General features: G+C 30.4%; 1 protein-coding gene across 1 annotated transcript in view; it reads left to right on the top strand.

The window, feature by feature from the left end:
- LOC111637361 (aspartate aminotransferase, cytoplasmic-like) overlaps positions 1 to 24,516 on the top strand; it is a gene marked incomplete at its 5' end in the record, with an annotated part of 38,679 nt that overhangs the window by 12,501 nt on the left and 1,662 nt on the right. The window contains 5 exons of the mRNA XM_023382832.1: positions 106 to 288; positions 5,481 to 5,585; positions 5,676 to 5,826; positions 21,115 to 21,280; positions 21,447 to 21,589. Coding sequence (XP_023238600.1) covers positions 106 to 288; positions 5,481 to 5,585; positions 5,676 to 5,826; positions 21,115 to 21,280; positions 21,447 to 21,589 — 748 coding nt within the window. The remainder of the gene's footprint in view (positions 1 to 105; positions 289 to 5,480; positions 5,586 to 5,675; positions 5,827 to 21,114; positions 21,281 to 21,446; positions 21,590 to 24,516) is intronic.

Genomic DNA, 24,516 nt, shown 5'->3' on the forward strand with positions numbered 1-24,516 from the left:
ACCAATCTGAAGACAACACAGATGGTTAAATCTTTCCTGGCAACAAATCAGTTAAATCTATTAGTGCCTGATAAAGAAAAACGTTTTGTTCTATGCAAAAACCAGGATTTCTTAGATAGAGCCAAAGAGTTCCTAGAACATTCCAAATCCATCATACTAAAAAAATATCCTACTTCCACGGTGTTAAAAAAAGCACGCAAAGTTATAGCTTTGCCTGGAATAGTGGAATCGTTAGACGGTCCTCTCAATCCTCCAAAGAATGTCACCTGCCCTAGATTATTTTTTGAGGTAAAAACGCATAAACCTTCCTGGCCGCTATGACCACTAGTCAATAAAAGATCCCATCCCACGTACCATCTCGAGGCTGCGCTAGCAAAACATATCACTTCTTTGATTCCACCTTTTGAATTCGTAACACATGCCGCTATTGAAGCTAAAGTTACCATCTTACAAAAATTAGGAAACCTCCCATCTAATTCATACCAACTTTACAAAGTCTATGTCATCTCTTTATTTCCGTCTGTCCTGCATTTCAAGGCTGTCATGCTGGCAAATACTCTATTCCTCAATGCTAGTCACCCAATATCACATGTTCTACACTTGCGAGAAGCTCTTTTTCAAGTCATTCATAATAATTATTTCCAATATAATGAGAAAATATGTAAACAAACGCAAGGTGTACCAATGGGTTCCCCACTATCTCCTGTTTTAGCTGAACTGATTATGAGGAATATAGAACATCGAGTTTTTAATGCCCCCTTAACTATCCAATATCCTCTCATGTATAATATACGTTACGTCGATGATGTGTTAATTGTGTGGGACGGCTCCAATGAGAGTTTACAACAATTCATGCAAATGTTAACCTCCATTTATCATTCAATTAATTTTACCATTGAAGAGCAAAAAAAAAACAATAGAATCTCCTTCCTGGATCTAGACATATGTATGTCTTCCGAGCTTACATTCACTGTACATAATAGAAATAATAAAGCACAGCAAATCATACCTGCTACTGCTTACCAGCCATCACACTACAAAAATTCTGCTATTTCTTCTCTAATATCTTCTTCCTTCTACCCAGTCACAAGTGGAAGATGAGTTATCTATCATTTATAATGCCATGTTAAATGCTGGTTATTCATGCTCTAAATTTACATTTCTTCAAAATCGTGTTAAGAATAAATTATTTTCGAAATCTTTTCTTTCTAATAAGGAATACCTAAGAATAGCACACCCCCAAGACCCTATTTAGGTCGCATTTCTTTGAAAATTGCACATATGTTTAGAACTAACAGTTTTGTTCTACCAATAACACCGCCACCAAGTCTAAGAAGACTACTGTGTAATGATAGGGACAGATATCGGTGGAATGAAAAATCGGGAATCTTCCAAGTCCTACTAAAACATGCATTGTCAGGTGAAGAAATCAGTTATGTAAGGGGACAGTCATGTTCGTGTATTCTTGAACATCAAGAAGACATCAAAAATGGCAGGCCAGTTACAGAGTTAGCAAAGAAAGTGCTTGACCGCAATTACCATCAGCTCTGGAGCAAAGCAAAATTACTGAAATGCTGCAACGAATATAAAGAGCTATTTGTTTGAGAGAGTCACTATATTTATGCCACTGAACCGTGCAACTCCCCCAACTCTTGAATTACCAGAAATTTGGGTAACAGCTTTTAAACAACTCAATTCACGATGTTGAAAGTCATTGCTACTCAGATGTCTTTTTGACATATCTTATACTTTATGCATGTTCTGGGCTTTTTTATGGCCTTATTCTTCCTAAAACATGCTTATTTAAAACTGTTTTCCTTCCATGCGCTATGATGCACAAAAGGATTTTTAAATAACATTCAAAAACGAAAAATCAGTTAAACCATCAGAAATATTGGTTCGATAATTTCAAAAATCCGAAATTTGTGAAACCGTCTGATTATAGTTCGAAAATCTTAATCTGTTGTATTCGATAGACCGCCTGAAGACAGTAGTTATATACTACTGAAAGTACTAGCAGATGAGCTCATTTTCTAAAGTCAGACGAGTTCATTCTCCATGACTCCACTCCTGTAACGCCACAACATGTAAGTGTTATAATCATATGAAATGTTTTTAAATTAGCATCATCCAGTAATTACAAAGACAAGTAAGAATTCTTTGTAATTGCTTCTACCAATCCTAAGCATGTAGTAAACAATTGGGTTACATAGTCTGTTAGATAAATATTAATCAAATGTGTAAAAATAGGATGTATACAAAATATGACTACTAAAATGTTTAAGCAGTTACACACTCCATAGCATATACTTCATTACAGTAATAAAAAATATTACACAATTTCCTCTCAAAAATTTTTAATGTATGGAAGGAGACAGTAGATAATGGACTAAAAGATATGCAATATTAAAAAATTTTGTTTGTAAATACTGCTCTTCTTTCTCTGAAAATAAGTCACACATATATATTTATAGATTTTTTTCCACCTTTTTATTTATACATTCATACATATTTCTTCTTTGATGTCTTTCCTCTTTTTTTTTTTTTTTTAGACGATCTACTGCTTTTTTTATTTATAGTTTGTTCCATTAATATTCTTGGTAATTTGTATTCTCACATAACCGCACTGTATTCAACTGCATTTTTACTTTATCAATAATTGATTCCTTTATTTTTTTTTTTATAAGTTAGTTAAAGACACAGTCTGTCCAAAAAAAATTCTTGGTAACCACCATTTATTCTTATCACGTGTTTGATGACCAGAACTTTCTTTAGAGGCTACTTGGCCGTCAGGTTTAAAACATTCCTTAAAAAACACAGAAAATATCCAATTAAAAATTATAAAACTAAAATTGGAACAGTTGGAATAGTCACGAAGCGCTACATATTTGAGCCAATGGCATAGTATCATTTTTCATGAGTGAAGATATAGAGGGCAAAGAAATAGGAACATAGGGAATTTCCCTATTTATAGTTTGTGGGAAGCTGCAATGGGTCTGAAGATGATTATCCTCAGGAAAATGGTTCCCCATTCCAGGAGCAATAGCTTAATGTTTTTAATTTAGAGATATTTAGTGAAATTTTTTAAAAGAAAGGGTGCAATGAATGAATAACTGCAGAATTATTTAGTTATACATAGAATGCTAACATTTTAAGTCAAATCAGAGTGAACAAATCATTTCCTATTCACTCACTCAGGAATTTTGAGAAGGATTTGGAGGTAATTTTACTCATGCATTTGTGATTTAGGGTTGTCACTAACCTATTTTAGGTAATTGGGGTAATTTTAAAATTTGAAGCCAAATGGCAAATTATTTAATAGAGCTGGTAAATTATAATTTTGCCAGAATTTTTTACAACAAATGTATGAATTATGGACAGATAATATCAAAACATATAAGAGTATTGGATCAATAAATACACAACACGATATTTTCAGTGTGAAGATATATCTTTCACATTTTTAATAGTTTTATGTCACTGATTTGAGTTGATCCAAAATATCAATAAAGGAAAGTAAATTTTAAAAAATTTTAATAAAAATAATTTTGATTTGAAGAAAAATTTTAATTTGTTTTCAGACAGCTTCAAAGATTAAAAAACTAATTTTACATCTGTTTAATCAATTTTTAAACTGTACTTACTGCCTATTAACTTACTTATAAATCTACTGTTTATTTTAGATTAAGCTATTTAATATAAAATGTGTATAACTGTCATTACTAAAACTCACACATTGTATTATTATTTTTTTAATTAAAATTTAAGTCTATATGAATTTAGAGAAAATTTGTATGAAATAAAAACTTTTATTATTTAAATTAAGCCTTTGAAAAGCTAGATATGCATTGTTTGTAGAATTTTCAGGAAATAACACGTTTTTAAACTTAATGAAATTTAGAATAAAATTCACCGGGACATTGTATTTAATATGATCTGTATCTTTCAATTGGCTTCCTTTTATTGTCTGTCTGATTTTAAGAAATGAGATGGTCTAAGAAGTTTAGCAAAATATTGTTCAACAAGAATCAACCATATCATTTTTTAACTGAGCTTGTATTAAAGATCATTATCTAAAGAATTATTGATCTTTTGACTATGTGTAGAATTTGAACTGTTATTTATCTGCATCAAGGCATCTATCATCTTAGAGATTCTCACAATCATCTGAGTTTGTTACTCATATGTTTATCATTTTGTAGGTTTTGCTCATATTTCTAACAAAATGTAATATTTGCTTTATATTCCATTGCTAAAGTAAAGATGATGATTTTATACAAAACAATATCTCCATGCAAGTAGGAAATGATATAATGAAATGCATTTGGCATTGGAACATTTTAGATTGAAATGCTTGATAACTGACCAAATCATATAGGAGATATATTTGTAATAGTATCACTTCTAGAACTTACATGGATAGGCTGAAAACTAATGCACACTTGCTTGTAGAACACAAACAAAAACAAATAGCAAGATCGGGCAAAAAGTACATTAAAGTACAATTCTTAAGCTTCAAAATCATATATTTATTTTTCAATATAGTCACTGTTAAGGCTAACGCATTTCTCCCAACACGTAACAAGTTTTTTCATTCCGTCATTGAAAAATTCTTCAGACTTTTCTCGAACAGACAGCTGCCTTCACCTCATCATCTGAGGTGTAATGATCACCCTTGAGATCTCTCTTGAGTAGAGGAGAAAAATAAAAATCGCAAGGTGCAAGGAGAGTGTGGAATCAGTTCAAACTTCAGGTTTCACAGAGCCTCTCCACTTGCACGCGAGGTGTGTGGACAAGCATTGTCATGTTGCAAGATTATTGGCGCCAGGCTGCCTCTAACATGACAAATTCAACATCGGAGGTGTTTGAGTCTGTATGTACTGAGAAGAATTAAACATTACAATTAGGGGCAACGGTAATCGTGTGTGGCAGTGATCAGATGTTCACTGCGTGTTTCATCAACAATTATGGCTTTTCCAGGCTTGCAACCACAAAATTTTATTATCCATCGATTTACAGTAGACCTATCAACAGCATTGTCACCATAAACAGCCTTTAAAAGACGATGAATCCCAGTAGGAGTCACTTTTTCAGCAGTTAAAAATTAGATAATGGCACGCTCTAATTTTTAGAACACATCTCCATATTTCCGCTTCTCAAAATATACTGAATGAACACAATAACCTCAAACTGTGCATGTGCATAGATGGGGAATGTTACTTCCATATGCCACCTGGCGTGCTTCTGATCATTTTGAGTGAGTGAGAACAGAATCATTTAGAGTAGAGTGAGAACAAAATCATTTTGTTCTCACTCTACAAGCATGTGTGCAATACTTTTCAGCCTACCCTCATAGTTGCCAAATTTTTATTCTATGGATTTAAATTTATTTTTGAAATTATTTTTTATACAGTATATATCTTAACATTTTTTAGTTTAACATCTGAAAATATGTAATATTCCTCATAAATTTTTTTTAGAATGCACCAGAAGATTCAGTATTTATTTTGCATGCTTGTGCTCACAATCCTACTGGTGTTGATCCCACAGAAGAACAGTGGAAAGAAATAGCTAAAGTAATGAAGGTATGCTATTTATCAAAGAAATCAGTTTGATTTTTATTAAAAACTGAAAATAACTAGATTCCTAACTTTTTTTTAATATTTCATATATAGGAAAAGAAATTATTTCCTTTTTTTGATTGTGCATATCAAGGTTTTGCTACAGGAGATTTGGAACGTGACAGAAAAGCTGTACAATATTTTGTTTCTGAAGGCTTTGAATTATTCTGTGCTCAGTCATTTGCAAAAAATTTTGGTCTCTATAGTAAGTATTTCTCTGTTAATATTTTATTTAATATATTATATACAAAAAGTTAATTCCAAATTCTTCTTATAACAAACCTCTCTATATGGAAGAAATGATAATCCCTGGTTAATGTAGTATACAAGCATATGTGTTTATTATGCTATATAAAGAACAAATTTCAAAATCATCTGGTAAATTTAAGGTTTTAATTCCCTACTTACAGATTTGATATTAAAAGCTAATGCCTATTAAATGGCAAAAGTTTTAGGCTTAGCTTTTCTTTGTTACAAAACAATGGTTTTTGCAACTACAGTATGATAAACATTTTGCATGAGCTTCAACTGATTTCTGGTAACACTTCCATGAGTACAACAGACTGCAGTGTCATTAAAAATGGTTTATGGTGGAAGTGTACAGAGATTAAAGAAGTGCCGTAACATTTTGTTATTTTGTCCATGCTTATATTTCTAAGTTTAAACTTATTTTTAAAGGAATTTTATACTTATAAAGTTGTAACTGATCATTTGTTGTTGTTCTTAATATATAGTATCAAACATTTAATATATATATATTGAATTCTCTTAAATTTTTTAATTAGAAAATTACATTATTAATAAGCAACAAACTAATTTCCTGTATAGGATGTTGAACAGAAAATTCTACTTTGTAAATTTCCTATCCTATTTAGCAGCTTGTTGTTTTTAATTTTAAATAATAAATTATTTGATATAAGATACAGTAGATCCCCCTATAACACTATAGATTGTAATGTACTATATTTTATCTTATCACTCTACAACGATTCTTGTACAGTACTGGAAAGAGCCGTTACCTAATGGGTACTTTACGTGGGTTCACGTTTATTGTTGCCAGGCCTGGACTTTTTGTATGCACCAGAGTAACTTAAGGACCAAGTTAGTCAAAAAACCAATAAAAATGTTTAATAAAGTTCTCGAAATAACTATGTACAATATTTACAACAAATCAACAAATTTATTCAAATAAAATCAATCAACAGTCAACAAATCAACAAATTTATTCAAATAAAATCAATCAACAGTCAACCCGACAAAACTCGATCTAATTCTAACTTAAAACTATTTCCCTTGGAATTCCGACAAATTCAAACCTTAACTTAGTTACAAACTTTCTTATAACTACAAATCCTAACCGTCACCTCAATTATACTAAGAACCTTTTTCTCAACACAAGACTTTGTCTATCCTCGATCCACAAATCGAATACTTCAATCGCCTTGGACTATTTTCCTATTGGACACCTCTTGTTCACTGCTACTAAGCACACCAATGCTTGTTCTTTGCAGGAGCTCACTACGCTTTTTATAGTGTAAGGTGACGTCACAGTTTATAAGTGAGACACTCCCCTCATTTACATACTTACATGTAACATTAACTTTTCTCTTGGTTATCTGGTAGCTTAATTCCCAACAATACTTTGTTAACCTTTTACATTATTTTGTTTAACAATTATCAGGATGTTTTTCTTCCTTTTAAGGTTTAACAAGTTCCTAAAGTCTTTTGTGGGGTCTTTCTCTCCCTTCAGTGCGGACTTACTATCTGCCACTCGGGCGTGCACTTGAGTGCGAGTGTTATCTATGGCTCTTTCTTTTCTTTGTCGTTGAGTTGGTTTTATCTTCTCCTTTTTAACTTTCTAAGGTGATGGGTGAGGAAACCTTCGTCCTAACTAAACATAAGCTCCAAACGAAAATATAATAAAAGCAAAATAAAAGTAACTAAAAATAACACTCGGACTTGGTTCATTACAAGATAATTCTGTGTTATATGAATTCCATGTTGTACGAGTCACTTAGATTTTACAAATACGTGAGCTGTTCACAGCCTGGCACATGTATCTGTAAAATCTAAGTGACTCATACAACATGGAATTCATATAGCACAGAATAATCTACAGTGTTATAGGGGGGTCTACTGTAGTGCTTACAGANGTCATTTCAGTTTTTGAACTTCAACAATTATATTTTAAAATCAATTACAGAATTATTGATGTATGAAAATTTTGAAAGCTAGCAATAAGAAAATAAATTTTATTATTTATGTATTCTAATTATATTTGTATGTATTTGCAGGGCTACTTTTCAGCTGAAACATGCCAATAGGTCTTACAGGCAAATAGCATTGAAAAGTATCAGAAGTATTAGTAGCCAAAACAAAGTACTGGTAGTTGCTCAGTAAAACAATTCTATATATTCAGTCACCATTATATGCATACAGTAGTAATTTTTTCTAGAGAAAGAATACTGTGTATTAGCTAATATGTTCATTATACCCTTTATTTTGTTATAATTATAAATAATATCTTTCCATAATTTAGGTCTTAGTAAATTATATAACCAAGCCCAAATCATATTACTAATCAAAAATCAGCTAGATTTATTATCAAGCTACATTTTGGCTAATTAAATTGCCAATAAACCTTTAGTCTATATTATGTAGCTTTTGTGTATTTAACTTAATTCCAGTATCAAATACTAAGTCAAAAATATTGATCACTGAATGGCCAAAGTGATAAAGGCATCGATCTGCTGTTCTGGGTACTTGGGTCTTAGTCCAGGTCAGGAATCTGTGATTTTCCATAGGCAGTCTGTCTTGGATTTGTAGGACCTGGTATCCCACTATCTGTCTTCCCCATTATGAGCCTAGCCAAACCATGATGGTAAAAAGACCATCTAATGCTACATAGAGTGGAGTTGTAAAAAAGAAAGTAACATGTCCAATTTTTAAAATTTTAGATTTCTTTTGCAAATTTTAAAATATAACGTTTCAAAATATTGTATATTGGTACTTATACAGTTCGTTAATTAAATTAGTCAATTTTTTGCAACTTTAGTGTCTGATCTGGATTATTTAAAAAAAACAGAAAAGAAAGTTTTTTCCAAGCCTCATTCGCTTTTAAAATTAAGATCAAGTTTGAGGGATCAGGGATCGAGTCTGAGCGAACGACCCTAGGAAGTTAATTAAATGACAGCTGGCTAAGATTCTTAAGGCGTCAGTCTGCACCCACCAGTGGCTAAGTGGATAAAACCACTGAACACTGATAGTTAGTCTAGCGTTCGTGCCTTGCAAAAGAGTAAGCCATGTGGAGTTTTTCCAGATTTCTTCACGTTAGTAACACCTAAATAGGAGCCAGTTTTCCACAAAAAACCTCTTGGGAGTGTGTCACGTTTCCATAATCGAATAAAACCAAACCAAGCGTCAGTATGCCGCTTTGGGTACCCAGGATCGAATTCGGGCAACCAACCTCCTGAATTTTTTGTGAGTACAGTTGTCCCTCTATAGTCCGACGTTTTTTAATCCGACATGCTCAGTAGTCCGACGCACCTCCCGTCAAGGTACCCGTCCCCGTTACGTGTCTGCTTGCACAGAAGCATGTCGCGATGTAAATCTCCCCATCCAATTCTTACTCGATGACACACATTTCGTGTGTTTTATGTGAGCAGTTCTGTTCGAACAGTTGGAGTAGAGAATATTGTAAGTTACTGCTAGCAAAACAATACGAAATATGTAATTATTTTCGGTAATCCGGACACTTTTGGTAATCTGACACACCTTTGGTCCCATACCTGTCGGATTATCAAGGGACAACTGTAGTTGCCTCGGATAAACATGGAACCGTCCCTCACGACCCCATTATTTCCCCCTATTGTGAGCCTGGCTTTTTTATTTGGTAAATTTAAATTAAATAAATTGTTTAGCTCTTAATATTTTATACGTTATTTATTTTAAAACTTTAAAGCATTTTTTATTTGACTTTTACAAAGTATTCGTCCGCAGTTTTCAATATTTTTACTGATTTGCACGGCACAATAGCGCTGAATTGAAAATGTACGAATATAAAATCGAAAGTGTTTTTATTTTTAGAATATTTTTTTAAGTTCAAATTATAATTTATTTATATTTATTATTATTTTTGAAAATAAAAGAAACTTCAGTATTTTAGTTTTTGATTTATTTTCTCTCTCTCCTAAGAGCTTTGAAAAAAATGAAATAAAACCAAATTTATTTTATTTTTCAAAAAATATTAATAATTGGTTTTCAATGATCATAATATAAATTTAAAATTATTTTTATAAATCAATTGCAATTTGAATTGAAATAAAAATATTCTAAAAATAACGACACTTTCGATTTTATATTTATACATTTTCATTCAGCGCTACTGTACTGTAAAAATAATAAAAGAATTTTTAAAGCTGCCGACGTCGAATGCGATTGGTTAATCGGATGAATTGAATATGACGTCGACTCGGGATAAGTCTTGATTTTTGTTTAGCAAATGCATCTTTGTGAAATTTTATAAATTATCGACTAAATCAAAGTCTTAAAAATGGGTAAAGTTTAACCATTAAACTAATTTCGTATTCTTATAAAGTGCTTAGTTATTAATTATAATATAGATGTTATATTTAGGCTTAGTAAGAGTCCATTGCCTTGTTTGATGTGTATTTACTTTGATTATCTTGCATTTCGAGTGCTTTTTAAGCCAATTATTGGCCAATACGAGTTTAAATCTCTCGTAATGATTTGTGATAAACGTTAATAGATTTAATATTTGTTACAAGATCTTGAGAGGTATGTATATTTATATTTAAATGCATTCAATTTATAATTGTTTGGATGTGATCTGTAGATGTCTGGTAAGGAGCTGAAAATATTTTTCTATACAAATCACATGCAAGTTTACATATTTGATTTTGATAAAAGGCTACAAACAAATTTATTATTTATGTATTTGTATAGGTGTAAATATACACAAGATATATAAAGAAAAATGTTAATTTTTGTTACCGAGTGTTCAATTCAAAATTTACTCTCCTGATGTTGGGCGAAAAAACCTGAAAGAATTACAGTAATGTAAATCCAGTTAATTTGTTCTAGACACTCCAAAATACATACCAAAAACACATTTCGTAGAGAATAAATATAGTGTTTAATACTAAAAATGATAGGAAATTAATATTAAATGAATATAAAAGTGGCCGATTTTGGCAGTCTTAATGTCGCTCTCGTATTTTTCAATGATTTCCTTCTTTGACTCGATTGTGTTCCTGGCCTTCTTCGAAAGGCTGCTGGCTCCGAAAACTTTTTTGGTCCTATGATGGAGCATAAACGAAAGGAAAGCAATGGAATTGTTTGGCTAGAGGCATGGGATGATAATGCTCACACGACGAGAAACAATACCACACTGAGCATGAAAATGCATGAGTTGGTTGCCCTTTGTTTTCGCAAAATTAGCAGCGAGGTCACGTGGAGGTGCCGACAAAAACTGAGATAAATTTTTCACAAAAAATCAACGAAAATCGAAACCAATGACAACTGAAGTCAACAAAAACCAAGGTATTATTGTATTTCTATAATGTATATGTTTATAAAATTAAATTTTATAAACATATAAATTATAGAAATACTATTTTAAAGTAAAAAGACAAAATAAATCTATATTAAATTAAAATTTAATATAAATTTATTTTTTCTTTTTACTCTAAAATGCAGATTTTGCAATTTGATAGAAATAACCCTCCTTTGGTACTTCACTAAGATTCTCAATCATTAGTTGTTACTAATTTGGTAAAATTACTGATTTTTGTTTTTTTTAAACTATGGACTGCTAATGCACCTAAATTCAAGTTTCAAATATTATGGGATTCCTAGATATGATAAATCTGAGTTCAATTTTTTTTTGAAACATAAATGACGTTATCTGAAAATTCCTAAAGTATAAATATTTACTGAAAAAAAGAGTTTCGGTTACCCCAGTACCTCTTTGTAAATCACATTTGTGGTACTGCCTTTTTAAGCCTTAATGATCTCCCTCTTCCCTTTGGAGGAATTTCCAAAAATCCCTTCTTAGTATGCATTTTCATGACATACCCTAGCTGTATACCAAATTTCACCTCTTTAGTTTCAGTAGTTTGCTCTGATTCATCATCGCCCAGTCAGTCAGGACATGTAATCTTATATATACAGTATAGATTAAGAAAGTTTTTGACAAAATATTCTAAAATTCTGTAATAAAATTATATGATCAGGTAATGCTATATATTATTCTGTTATATAATGTTTTCATTGGAACTTCAATGTTTAAAATTTTAAATGCTATGTTTTTAATATATGCAATATTTTGTATGTAGATTTGAATATAATTATATGTTTTAACTTATTTATTCATGTCACAATTTGCTGTGAATGCAATATGGAGATTTATTTTCCAAATATGCTTTATTGAGTATTTTCCAAATGACAAATGTTTTATTGAATAGAAGAAAACTCATTCTGGATAACACATCATCTGAAAACAAACTGAAAAATAGATTTTCTTTTGATCAGAACTTTGTATTACCCAAAATGAATTGATAATGAAAACTGTAAATTTATTGTCTGACATATTTTGTCAATTTTTATTGAATAAATCAATATTCGTTTAGTAAAAATTTACAAATTTATTCTTAATATCACTTTCCATTTAAATCCTGTTTTTGAATAATGCAGAACTCAGATCTTATATTTAGTGATATTTTAATGAATAGACATGATTTGTTAGTTTTATATGATTATATTATATAATCTAACCTTTCTGTTATGCATATTATTATTTTTAACCAAAATCACTAAATGCTGTATATTAGGAAGTTATTACATTTCAGGGGTCACTCTGGAAAATTTTAAAATCATCTCCAACCATTCCACCAATTTTTCATTTTTTTTCGGCACTTCAAATTATTTATCATCACCAACTTTACTTAGTAGTTAATGTAGATGCTGGTAGCCTTATCAGTTTGAAGTCCAGAAAGCAAAATTAACATGTTAAGCTGTCACTTAGAGATTGGAATAATTTTTTAATGAATAACTTCAAATAACTTGTTTGATTACAATGCCTAAATGGCATTTCATATGTTTTGTCATATCAAAATTTTTATGCTTTAGCTACTGAAAAAGATCAAAGTGAAAAAATGTCACCCCAAAAAATCCCAAATTTTCTGTCATTCGATAAAAATTCTTCAATCTGGAAACACTGGACAACATTGCACAAAAACTGCCTTCTGTTCTCAATGTCACTTCCTACTTTCCTGTCTGAACTTTCTGCATGATGTTGTGACATTGCTAGGTATGTGTTGCATTGGACTCTCATCACACAGGAGCTGTTTTATCCTGAAGTGTACTTTGTGATTCAATTTCATGCTGAAAGTAGAAATAAAAGGACTTTTTTTTAACTCTCTGCCCTGAGAGCACTAAGGTGGTGAGGATGGGATTCGACATATCTGGACAGATTACCACCTGAAAAATTTCTGGGGCTTTATTGACCTGTCTGGATTTGATTCTTGAGTTCCTCAGAATGGTAGGCTGCCACCATGATCATTTGGCCACCTAACTATTGAAATAAGAGGACTATGATTTTTATTGCCATGTTAATAAAAACATTGTCAAATGGTGATTTTGGTGCAATGCTGCACAACCCCTGACATTTATATTGAATATCATATTAAAAGTGTAATGGCTCTTACACTAATTTTTTATATAAAATATTTTTATTTGTAATTCTCTTTCTAACCTGTTACCGGTGCGTCTACTACGTCCTAACGAACCAAAACTAACGTTTTCGAACGTTTTCGGTATGGTGGTAAAGAAGTATTTTTATTTGTAATAAATTATTTGTACAATTTCATTCTTCAGACTATTTTTCAACAAGGAAGTTGTTTTTCATCTTTAGCTGTTCAAAAATTTTGAAAATAATTTTACAGTGGTATCTCGGTATACGTCTGCTTTAGAATACATCCAATTCGGAATAAGTCCTGTTTGGATGAAACAAAGTTTGCTCAGTATACGACTTTTGTTCGGAATACAACTTAATTCAATTATACGTGCCATCTATAACAAGTAGCACTATCGGTGTAATAGACCATACTAGACATTTGCTGTGCCACGGTTTATAACTTTGTTAAATTTCTTCTAATTTTAATTTGTACGTAAAATTTTATTATTTTTATTAATTATGAATCACAAAAAGGCAAATGAAAAGCAACAGAAAACTAAAAAATTGACTAGAATCACAATGGAACTGAAAAAAGAGATTGTTGAGAAATATGAAGGTGGTATGTGTGTTTGAGATTTAACTGTTGCATACCGTATTCCGAGAACGACGATACCGACAGTTGTGAAAAATAAAGACATTATTATACTTCAAATAAACAACTATCCACCATAACCAGTAACCGGCGTGGAATTCTTTAAAATCAGCAAACGTTTTCGATTCCTTTCCTGGGATCTTCTTCAGGCTTACTTTTTTTATACCTTTCGTTATAATTGGATTCTTTAATTCCAGTTATAATTAAAGAATCCAGTTATAACGAAAGGTATAAAAAAAGTAAGCCTGAAGAAGATCCCAGGAGGGGAATCGAAAACATTTGCCGATTTTAAAGAATTTTGCGCCGGTTACTGGTTATTGTGGATAGTTGTTTATATGAAGTATATACAACCCGGTGTGGTGAGAAAGCACATTAATAAAGACATTATTAAATCTGCTAATGTTACGAAAGAGGTTAAATTAATTTCTAAACAGAAATCAAAGACATTAGATCATTTTGAGAAATTGCTTTTGCTTTGGATAACTGAAAAACAGTGTGCTGGCGACAGTGTATCAGAAGCAATTATTTGCAAGAAAGCTAAAAAGATACATGCTGATCTCATGAAAAATCAAGCAGGAACTAGCTAGGAAAGCGCGAGGTGTTTAAAGCCAACCATTTTTTTTACATGAGAATGGATTAATCATTTTTACATTACTTCTTATGGGAAATGTTGGTTTAGTATACATCCTATTTGGTATAAGTCCAAACACCAGGAATGAATCAAGGTCATATACCGAGGTTCCACTGTAATTGGAAACTTAAACTTTCATTAAAAAAATAATTATGTTTTGCAAATGGTACTCATTTAAATATTTAAATGAGTACTATTTAAATGTTTAAATGAGTACCATACTAAAAATATTTCTTTTTAGTATGGTACTCATTTAAACATTTCTATTGAAAATATGTGATGATTTAACAATGCAGATATTTCTTGATAATAGAGTTTGTAAATTAATATACAGTACAGTAGAATTCTGTTTATTATAATTGTTTTGCGACTTGTTTATCAATCAGTTATGATCAATATAGATGTTATGAGAGGTAAGAAAATAAGACTATAATTAGTGGAAATTCTGGTTTTATTGATTTTGACATAAAAATGATATTTTAAAACAATTACAAAAATGTATAATTAGAAGAATAAATTATTAAGTACAGTGGACCTCTGTTACTTTATAATTTTTACTTAATATTATTTAATTTTGCAGTTGTTAATAAGTCCAAAATTAAATAATATTAAGTAAAAATTATAAAATATACCTTACATAACAAATAAATTAGTTAATTGATGCAGATACCTATTCTTTTTAATAAAAGAAAGGCCACTATAGTGCTATGCATAAAAATACAGTAATAACAATTAAAATATTAACAATACAGAATAATAAATGAAATTAATAAAATAAAAATGTAAAAATTACACAAAATAAGCAATTTATTCATGATATTGTCTTGGTCTGAAAGAAACTGCTTTTCTCACCTCTGCCAAGATTTATTTTTTGATTCATTGCCAGAAGTGAGAAATTTTTAAAATCACTGTAAAATATAAAATATCCCACAAATAAGTCCTAAATCATAATTGCAAAGTTTTACCTGCTAAATTCAAAACACCCAAATTTAGGATTAATTAAAACCATAATTTAACAACACTGTAAGAAAATTATTAATCCAGTTACACCTAACATTTGCTGGTCATATTCACAGTTGTATCAAGGCATCATGCTACAGAATTTTTAATTAATGTTATATACCAGGGGTGGGCAAGCAAAAGTTCAGTGGGAGCCTAAATGCAGGTTTTGCAAAATGTATAGGAGCTGCAGTTCTGTACTTTTTTATTCTGTACTGCAATTTTATTATATAATATAAATATAACATAAAACAAATATTGAATTTTTTTAATAAACATATTTTCACAAAATTGTGGAAATAAAATTGTAAAAATAATAATAAAAAGCAGAAATTAACACTTTCAGCAAGAGCCACATGTAACTCAAAAAGAGCTGCATTTGCCCATGTCTGTTATATACAACTTTAACCTGGTACAATGTTATATGTACCAATATTTTCTTATGGAGGAATAATGTTATGTGAAAGTAATACGATGTAATCATATCACTCACTATATAAGGATCAACTGTACTGTATAATTATTGTTATTATTATAAGGTATAGTAGATCCTCATGTAAGTCAAAGTAAAATATTTAATAATAATGCAGTTTTACTATAATTAATAATTAAGTTGAAGGGATTAAAAAAAATCTAGCTTCCTTAATAGCTTAATTTCATCTTTAAATCTAGTAGTTACATTAGCTCTAGATGTTAAATCGGCTATTAACAAAATGGTAGGATGTTTACCAATTAATTCCTACTATTTCTACAAACTTGATGTCATATCTCCATCCTTCAGTATCAAGCTTACAGGCAGTAATGCTAGCCAATATTCTTCTGAAAAAAGGTTTCTACAAGATACTCAAAATACAAGATCTCAAAACTAGATCTACAAGAAGCCCTCTATTAGTAACTGAAAATAATTATTTTAGTTTCAACAATAAAATATACTTACAAAAACAGGGTGTACCCATGGGGTTCCCACTTCAGCCACCTTGGTAGAATTAATCATGAAAAATATTGAAATTAAAATCTTTTATCACCTCTAACATGATGATTTTCAATTTCATGTTCAGTTGACTCCCCCTATAACACGGTAGATACGTTCCGGTTTTTATGAATCCATTTTCTATGAGTCCAGCCAATCATAGCCTGGCACATATGGAGTTTATGGACTACAGCTGTTTGAAAGGTTTCTTCTATAAAATTAATCCATTCTAGACTAATTCGACTCAACATTTCCAAAATATGTATAATTTTTTGGGAATAATCCATATAAACTATGCTATAAACAAAAAATTGTAAGATTACTTACCGAGTGTACACCGTTCGACTACGCCATTGCTTAAGCTTGTTTTCATTGTGGAGCTTGTCATCAAATGGCGCTCGTGTGCTTCCTGATAAATGATTTTTTTTGCGAAAAATTCGCTGAACTTTGGAGACATCATTAATATAAATATAATTTTTATGGACGTTAAATAATAAATGGTTTTTAGTAGGTCCGCTGCTTGTTTAAACTCAACGGTTTGTACAATATCCGCTATTGGTCTAGATTCGACCAATCCTGTCGCAACATGAGTCGGCGATGATGTTTTACTGAATTATAGGAGTTTTTTTAGCATGTTTGTACGAATACTATCACGATTTTTTCAGTGATATAGGAATCCGAACTATAGGAACCCATGTTATAGGGGGGTTGACTGTATTAGGTATGTAGATAACATCTTATCATGGGATGGATCGTATAAAGACCTTTTACACTTCATACAACTCTTGTCATCTATAAACCCATCAATATCATTTACTTTAGATGATGAGAAAAGACAACAGTATTGCTTTTCTAGATTTGTTTATCTGCAGATTAGGTATTAGCTACACAGTACACCACAAATTCAATTTATACTTATACATTATCCTTGCAAGCTCATTTCAAACAACTAAATATATAATGCTATACTCAGGGTCTATTTGTATTCTCCTTCACAGTATCTTATACGTAAAGAACTGTATATAATATTTACTGTTGTACAGAAAGCACATTACACATACACTAAATTCAAACACATCAAAAATTGTATATAAATCCTTCTTTCCTCTCACAATACTACACAATAGAAATGAAAAATTAATATTTGTAAGCCCAGTTATTCAATACTTAGGACCATTCAATACATTATGAAGTGCAAAGGTTTTTAAAAAAACAGTCTTATCCTCCCAATCAAGTCTTAGCCACCATTATATAGATATTTGTAATGACAGGGATATTTTTTTAACATTAGAGAAGTCAGGCATTTATATGATTCCTTTAAAAAAAACAAGCACACACACAAGGCAATATTATGTAGGTGCTACAAACTGAAAACTTCTGATAGAACATCAGAGGGATATTCAGAAAATAGACTTATTACATTCTTATTCTTTTTGGTCCAAAACATCATTAATCAAACAATGTGTTGACTGAAAATCTATCTTCATTTGGGAAACATTATACATAACTACATTAAAACCCTGTAACAAACATCTTTTAGAAATCCCAAATATATGGATCTCACTATTTAAACTTTTAAATGATACCATTATACCTTGCACCAAAAATTTTAATTTATATTTTGTTATATTTTATTTTTATTTGTAAAATCATTCTTATATCTTACACTTAACTTTTTGTAATTTACTTTATTAGTTTATCATTCTTTTATCCCCTATAAAATTTGTTATATTTAGCATCTTCAATTTATATTTATGTTCAAATTTTAACATTTACAACTTTAAATATGTACAGTATGTATGGTTAAATGATCTCATAAAGGTAATTAAATAATGTTCTATTTTAACCTGAAGAAAATATCAATGCAATGTCAAAAGGGCTTGTTTTTATTATCACTAAGGTGGTTATTTTATTATTTGATTAAACGAGGTATTAAATTGCTGTCTTTATACCTGTACATTTCTACTTATTCATGTGATCCCATGNGGCAAATTTTCTGGAAATATTTCTTGAGTAATTACTTTAAAAAATAGGAAAAAAATCAATTTGTTTTTGTTGATAGATTACAGTTTTACAATAAGATCTTGTTGTAATAATTTTAATTGTTAAATGAAAGATAAGTTTGTGTTCCCATTGCTAGTTAATACACCACTATTCATTACACTAATGTTAATTTTTAGGTTAATTTAAAGTCAGTATTGATATGTTGATGTCTGAATAAGTTAGATATAAATGTGGTAGATAGTATCTCTTACAAATGGCAAGGAAAAATACGATGATGACGATGACTACTTTGCCTTCAGAAATGGAGACATGATTTGAGTCCATTATAGTTCAATAAAAAGTTTCTTAAAACAGACCATACATCATATTTATTAATAAACAAAATAAAATCATACATAGCTGGACATATCCAGTCCAAATACTTACACTATACACAACAATGTCTACATCTGATAAATTCAATAAATATACAGGACTCTTCCAAATAAGTTATTGTTGAAAATGGCTATGGTTTTCATCCACAAGTGTCACATCATATATATTAAACAAATGTTAAATCTTAATTACAACATTTTACATAATACTTAAAAATTTAATATTGCTGTGAGGGGATAGCTGGAGATACAGAGTAGGTAAGACTCTAGTATCACTTACTCGGCAGCTATTCCTTGAGAATAGCCCTCTGTTTGACTAGAAGGATGGTTTTCCTAATTCAAGGAAATCGAGGGTGGAGGACTTTAACTAATATGTTAAAGAGAAAGATCTGGATGGTAAGGTGTAGATCACGTCAAGATAATGACCCCCAGTTAATCGATTTTATATTACACGGATTAATACACGTACCAAGTCGTGAAGGAGATGATGAAATATATTTGATTCAGATGATGTAACAGTCATTTCTTTAACAATAAACAAAAATTTAATGAACAAGAATTAGGTTATACAAAATTGAATCTTCAAATAAGACTACTGATCAAGAGAGAGAGCTCAAAATTTCTGTTAAAAACATACTACCTCAAATCATGTGTCTTTTTGTCTTCTTGAGATCTTTTTCTGGAAGAATGTTCTTCTCTTGATTAGTTCTTGAGCAACACATAAATAAACGTTTTTCTTCTTGTATTTACTGACTTAATAATTCATTTAGGAGACTTCGGGAATCGATTATGGGCATTGGCCGGAGGGAGATGATGTGGAATACGTCTGTCCTCTTTTGGATCTTCTGGCATACTCCCCAAATAATTCAAAATTCTTTCTGTTTCTGACAAGTTTTCACCAATCAGCATCTCATATTTTTCCACGTGAACAGGAAAAATGGATTTTACTGAGGGGTTGACAGTTCCCAGAATGACTAAAATTTTAGGAGATAATGGAAACCAAAAAGTATGTTCAACTTCTGTTGAAGGAAGTGACTTTTTCCAGATTCCTTTGTTTTAGAAAATATAATTTTCCCTCCAAAATCATAGAATATTTTCATCTAAAATTTTTTTATTTCGATTAAATTTTTAATTAACTACAGAGGTGGTTCGCATCTCACATTGCTGTTCTTTTTAATCATATTGCCACGAATATTGAAAACATTAACAGCATACAAATGTGATACATAATATCTTAAGCCTTAAGTTCCATTTTTAGTAGCTATCTAAATATGTATTACTTGACACCAAGTACAGTAGTACCTCGGTATACGTCTGCTTTAGAATATGTCCAATTCGGAATACGTCCTGTTTGGACAAAACAAATTTTGCTCAGTATACGACTTAATTCAATTATATGCGCCATCTATGAACAAGTAGCATTATTGGTGTACTAGACCAGACTAGATATTCGCAGTGCCACGGTTTATAACTTTGTTAAATTTCTTTTGATTTTAATTTGTAAGTAAAATTTTATTATTTTTATTAATCATGAATCACAAAAAGGCAAATGAAAAGCAACAGAAAACTAAAAAATTGACTAGAATCACAATGGAATTGAAAAAAGAGATTGTTGAGAAATATGAAGGTGGCATGCGTGTTCGAGATTTAACTGTTGCATACCGTATTCCGAGAACGACGATATCGACAATCGTGAAAAATAAAGACATTATTAAATCTGCTAACGTTGCGAAAGGGGTTAAATCAATTTCTAAACAGAGATCGAAGACATTAGATCATGTTGAGAAATTGCTTTTGCTTTGGATAACTGAAAAACAGTGTGCTGGCGACAGTGTATCAGAAGCAATTATTTGCGAGAAAGCTAAAAAGATACATGCTGATTTCATGAAAAATCAAGCAGGAACTAGCTAGGAAAGCGAGGTGTTTAAAGCCAGCCATTTTTTTTTACATAACAGATTAATCATTTTTACATTACTTCTTATGGGGAAAGGTTGGTTTGGTATACGTCCTATTCAGTATAAGTCCAAACATCAGGAACGAATTAAGGTCGTATACCGACATTCCACTTTATTTCATTTTACTTATCACAATAGTCATAATGAAACCAAAAATTTCTAATTTTAAATATTTCAGTGCATTAAATATATATTGGATTTTTATTTTTTAGATGAACGTGCTGGAAACTTAACTGTTGTACTTAATGATTCATCTGCAATAACAAATTTACGTGCACAAATCACATTATTAGTCAGAGGAAATTATTCTAATCCACCTGCACATGGAGTCAGAATTGTAGCTCGTGTCTTAGGAAATCCTGAACTTTTTGAAGAATGGTAAATTTTAATTATCACTTTTGAATATATAAACAATTACACTTGTGAAATCATGGTTTTATTAAGTTATATATATTTTTGATTTCACTTCATTTTAATATATATAAAAATTAATATATATTTTAATTATATTAATGTTTTTAATTTTTAAAATTTTATTTTGCAGGAAAGAGCACATAAAAACAATGTCTGGACGTATTATGGAAATGAGAAAAGCACTATATGATAAATTAAAAGAACTGAATACACCTGGAACATGGGACCACATTATTAATCAAATTGGAATGTTCTCTTATACTGGATTAACACGTAAGTTAGAAATATATTTTAATAATTAAGTTGGGATTAAAAAAGATTTGCCAACTAAACTTTTACAAAATAAAGCTAAAAATCTAAACATGTATATAATTTCTGAAATCCTTTAGACTTTCAGAATTGAGAGATATATAATTTTTGTTGTATATAAGTAAATTATTAGAATGCTATTGGATTAATATGTACTAGTTACAAAGAGAAAAAAAGTTTAGAATTAGTGATGACTCAGAATTCTTTGTGCTAGAAACCTTTGATTCTTAGAAATATCAGTTTGCCATTGTTAATCATTTAGTTATGTAAAAGTTGTAGTTTAGATTTCATTAGAAGCAATGCTGTATTACAACTTGAATTTTAAATTTTGTTTCTGTAAGTGATCCAATTATGTCTTTATTCAGCTTTTTTAAATTTTAAACAATAATTTTTTTTATTGGTAAGATTGCAAGTTTGAATGTTGCAGCTGTGAGTACTGATTAGTATTTTTAAATAATTATTTAAATATTATGAAGTATAACTTGTAACGCACCGTTTACGAAACAAAAAGGGGTTACACAATAGTAGAGTTCAAGTACCAGGCCTGGACTTTCCAAAATAAAAATAACCAATAATTTTCACAACCACATATAATAATTCACAATAAATATAAGATTTATTATCTCGACAAAAAAACAATAATGGGTTAATTGTCCCAACAGTAAGTTAAATAATTGAACACTGGAAAAGTTGCAACAAAAATCAATCAAAGACAACAATACTTATAATATCCAACTCAACAAAACTTTTATCTCCACCTCAAAAGGATTCTACAGAAAAAAGATATGGTTTCCTCTAATTGATCCCAGACGTTTCTACCACAGTTGTCACCTGAAAACTAACTCTGTCGTGGATGTGCCGCCTTTTATTCTACCTCGAATGCAGCTCCGCACTGTCTTAATTTACATAAGATGTCGTTCCAGGATCAGGCACTGATGCAAACTAAGTTTGCTTTTTCTTTCATGGTCACTGGTGCTTAGGAGTTTGTCCTTAACAAAAAGAACCCCAAAAAGAAAATAATTAAATAAAAATAACGCCCCAAAACATAAAATAACAATCGGACATTGACTCCTTTACAAACTGTGTATTTTTGAAAAGTGAATTGTAAATATTCCAACTTTTTTATTGGATGAGGTATTATCTGATATGCTATCCTATAGTCCCTTTCTTTTTTTATTTTATTTTTTAAATAAAGGATATTAAAAATTAAAACTTGGAAAGTTGATAATTGTCATATTTCAAGAACTAGTAGCTTAGTTCTCAAAAAGTATAAATTATTCGTAACATGTTTGAACATGGTGATCATTAGATTGTATGTATGTTGCCATTCTAGCAATAATTGAATTCTGAATTGATTATATTTAAATATATGTTAACTATATGAATAAAACACAAAAATGTTTTAAAAGTTCATTGTGGTTTGTTATTTTGAAAATAATAATGCTTCATTGCATAGTTTACATAAACAACCATTAAATCACAAAACAGTAACAAGTACAAAATCAGCAAGATTTATTTCTATATTCTTTGGTCTAAGAAAGACCACAAATATTCAAAATATACACATTGTTACTTCTGGCTGAAATGTATTTTGGTATTTTCATACAAACATTAGTTTATTCTAATGCAGTCACTATAGTTACATACTATGGTCTTAAACTTCAATCATAGACAAATCATAAGCATGCCTAGCAAAGAATAGTAGAAACTTGATTAACGTTAGACAGCAGTTAGGCAGACTGACATAATATACTAAAACAACAAAATACTAAGCTTAAAGTGATTAGGAAAGTACTCAGAGAAATTAAAGAAACTTTCACACAGAACAAACACAATATGCATTTACGATAATACTTGAACAATTTCAAAATAACAACTTAGTCAGGTCATAAAAACTGAAATGATATAAAACCTGTGTGCTGCATTAACAACAAAATTTATTCACAGAAAATTTCTTTTTTCTACAGAAAACTACATATCAAATTCACCACTCAATTGCAGCACAATGTATTGGTGTACAGTACATGAACACTGTACATCAACAGAAAAACAACTCATGACTCTTCGTGTGTTCTTTGGTCCAGTCCAATCACACGCAAATGAAGCAAATTGTATCGAAGAGGAAGAACAAAACATACACAATACATCAATCATGTCCTGTGTTGAAATAAATATATATGATATTCAAAATGTAGTACAAAGAATGAACAGTTGGAAGACACTTAGTACATACATTTTGTAAACTTTTTTGTACTAAAAATTATCTCTCTGCACCAGGAACTAGCTAAACATTTTACATGCATAAGACATACTAAAATTTTTTACATAGGATATCATATGCATGAAATCCAAAAAATGGCAACAGAGACCTTACACAAGTACAGATTACTCACATGCCTTCCTACACTCTAGACAAAATATTCACTTCATACAACCCAAACAAAATATAGTATCACATGAAATAACACAATATTCTCAACAGAAAAACAAAAAAGGCTGTCTTAGAAACCACATGAGATTAAAGGAACTCATTACTCATAGATTGTCATTCTATGAAAAGTGCATAAATCTTTGAATAACAAACCTACACATGTAATACATACTTTACAGAAAGGCATTTGACAGCATTTCACATTGCATAGGTGTAGTTATTGCATATACTACACCTATATAAAATACATCCAACATTCATTGCATTTTTAAAAAACAGAATGCAACACTGGAGAAAAACAAAACACTTCAGATTTTGCAACACACATACATGAAAACAAAGAAAATAATAAGGCAAGATATCTTTCAGGGAGATTTAAGTCCACTTTAGGTTCAAGGCCAGACAGACAAAACTGTTGTCCAATAGGTTAAACAACACTAAATCTGATAAAACGTCAAAC

This window comes from Centruroides sculpturatus, unplaced genomic scaffold (genome assembly GCF_000671375.1).
Source record: "Centruroides sculpturatus isolate CEXI.00-Female unplaced genomic scaffold, Cexi_2.0 scaffold1019, whole genome shotgun sequence".
NCBI lineage: Eukaryota > Metazoa > Arthropoda > Arachnida > Scorpiones > Buthidae > Centruroides > Centruroides sculpturatus.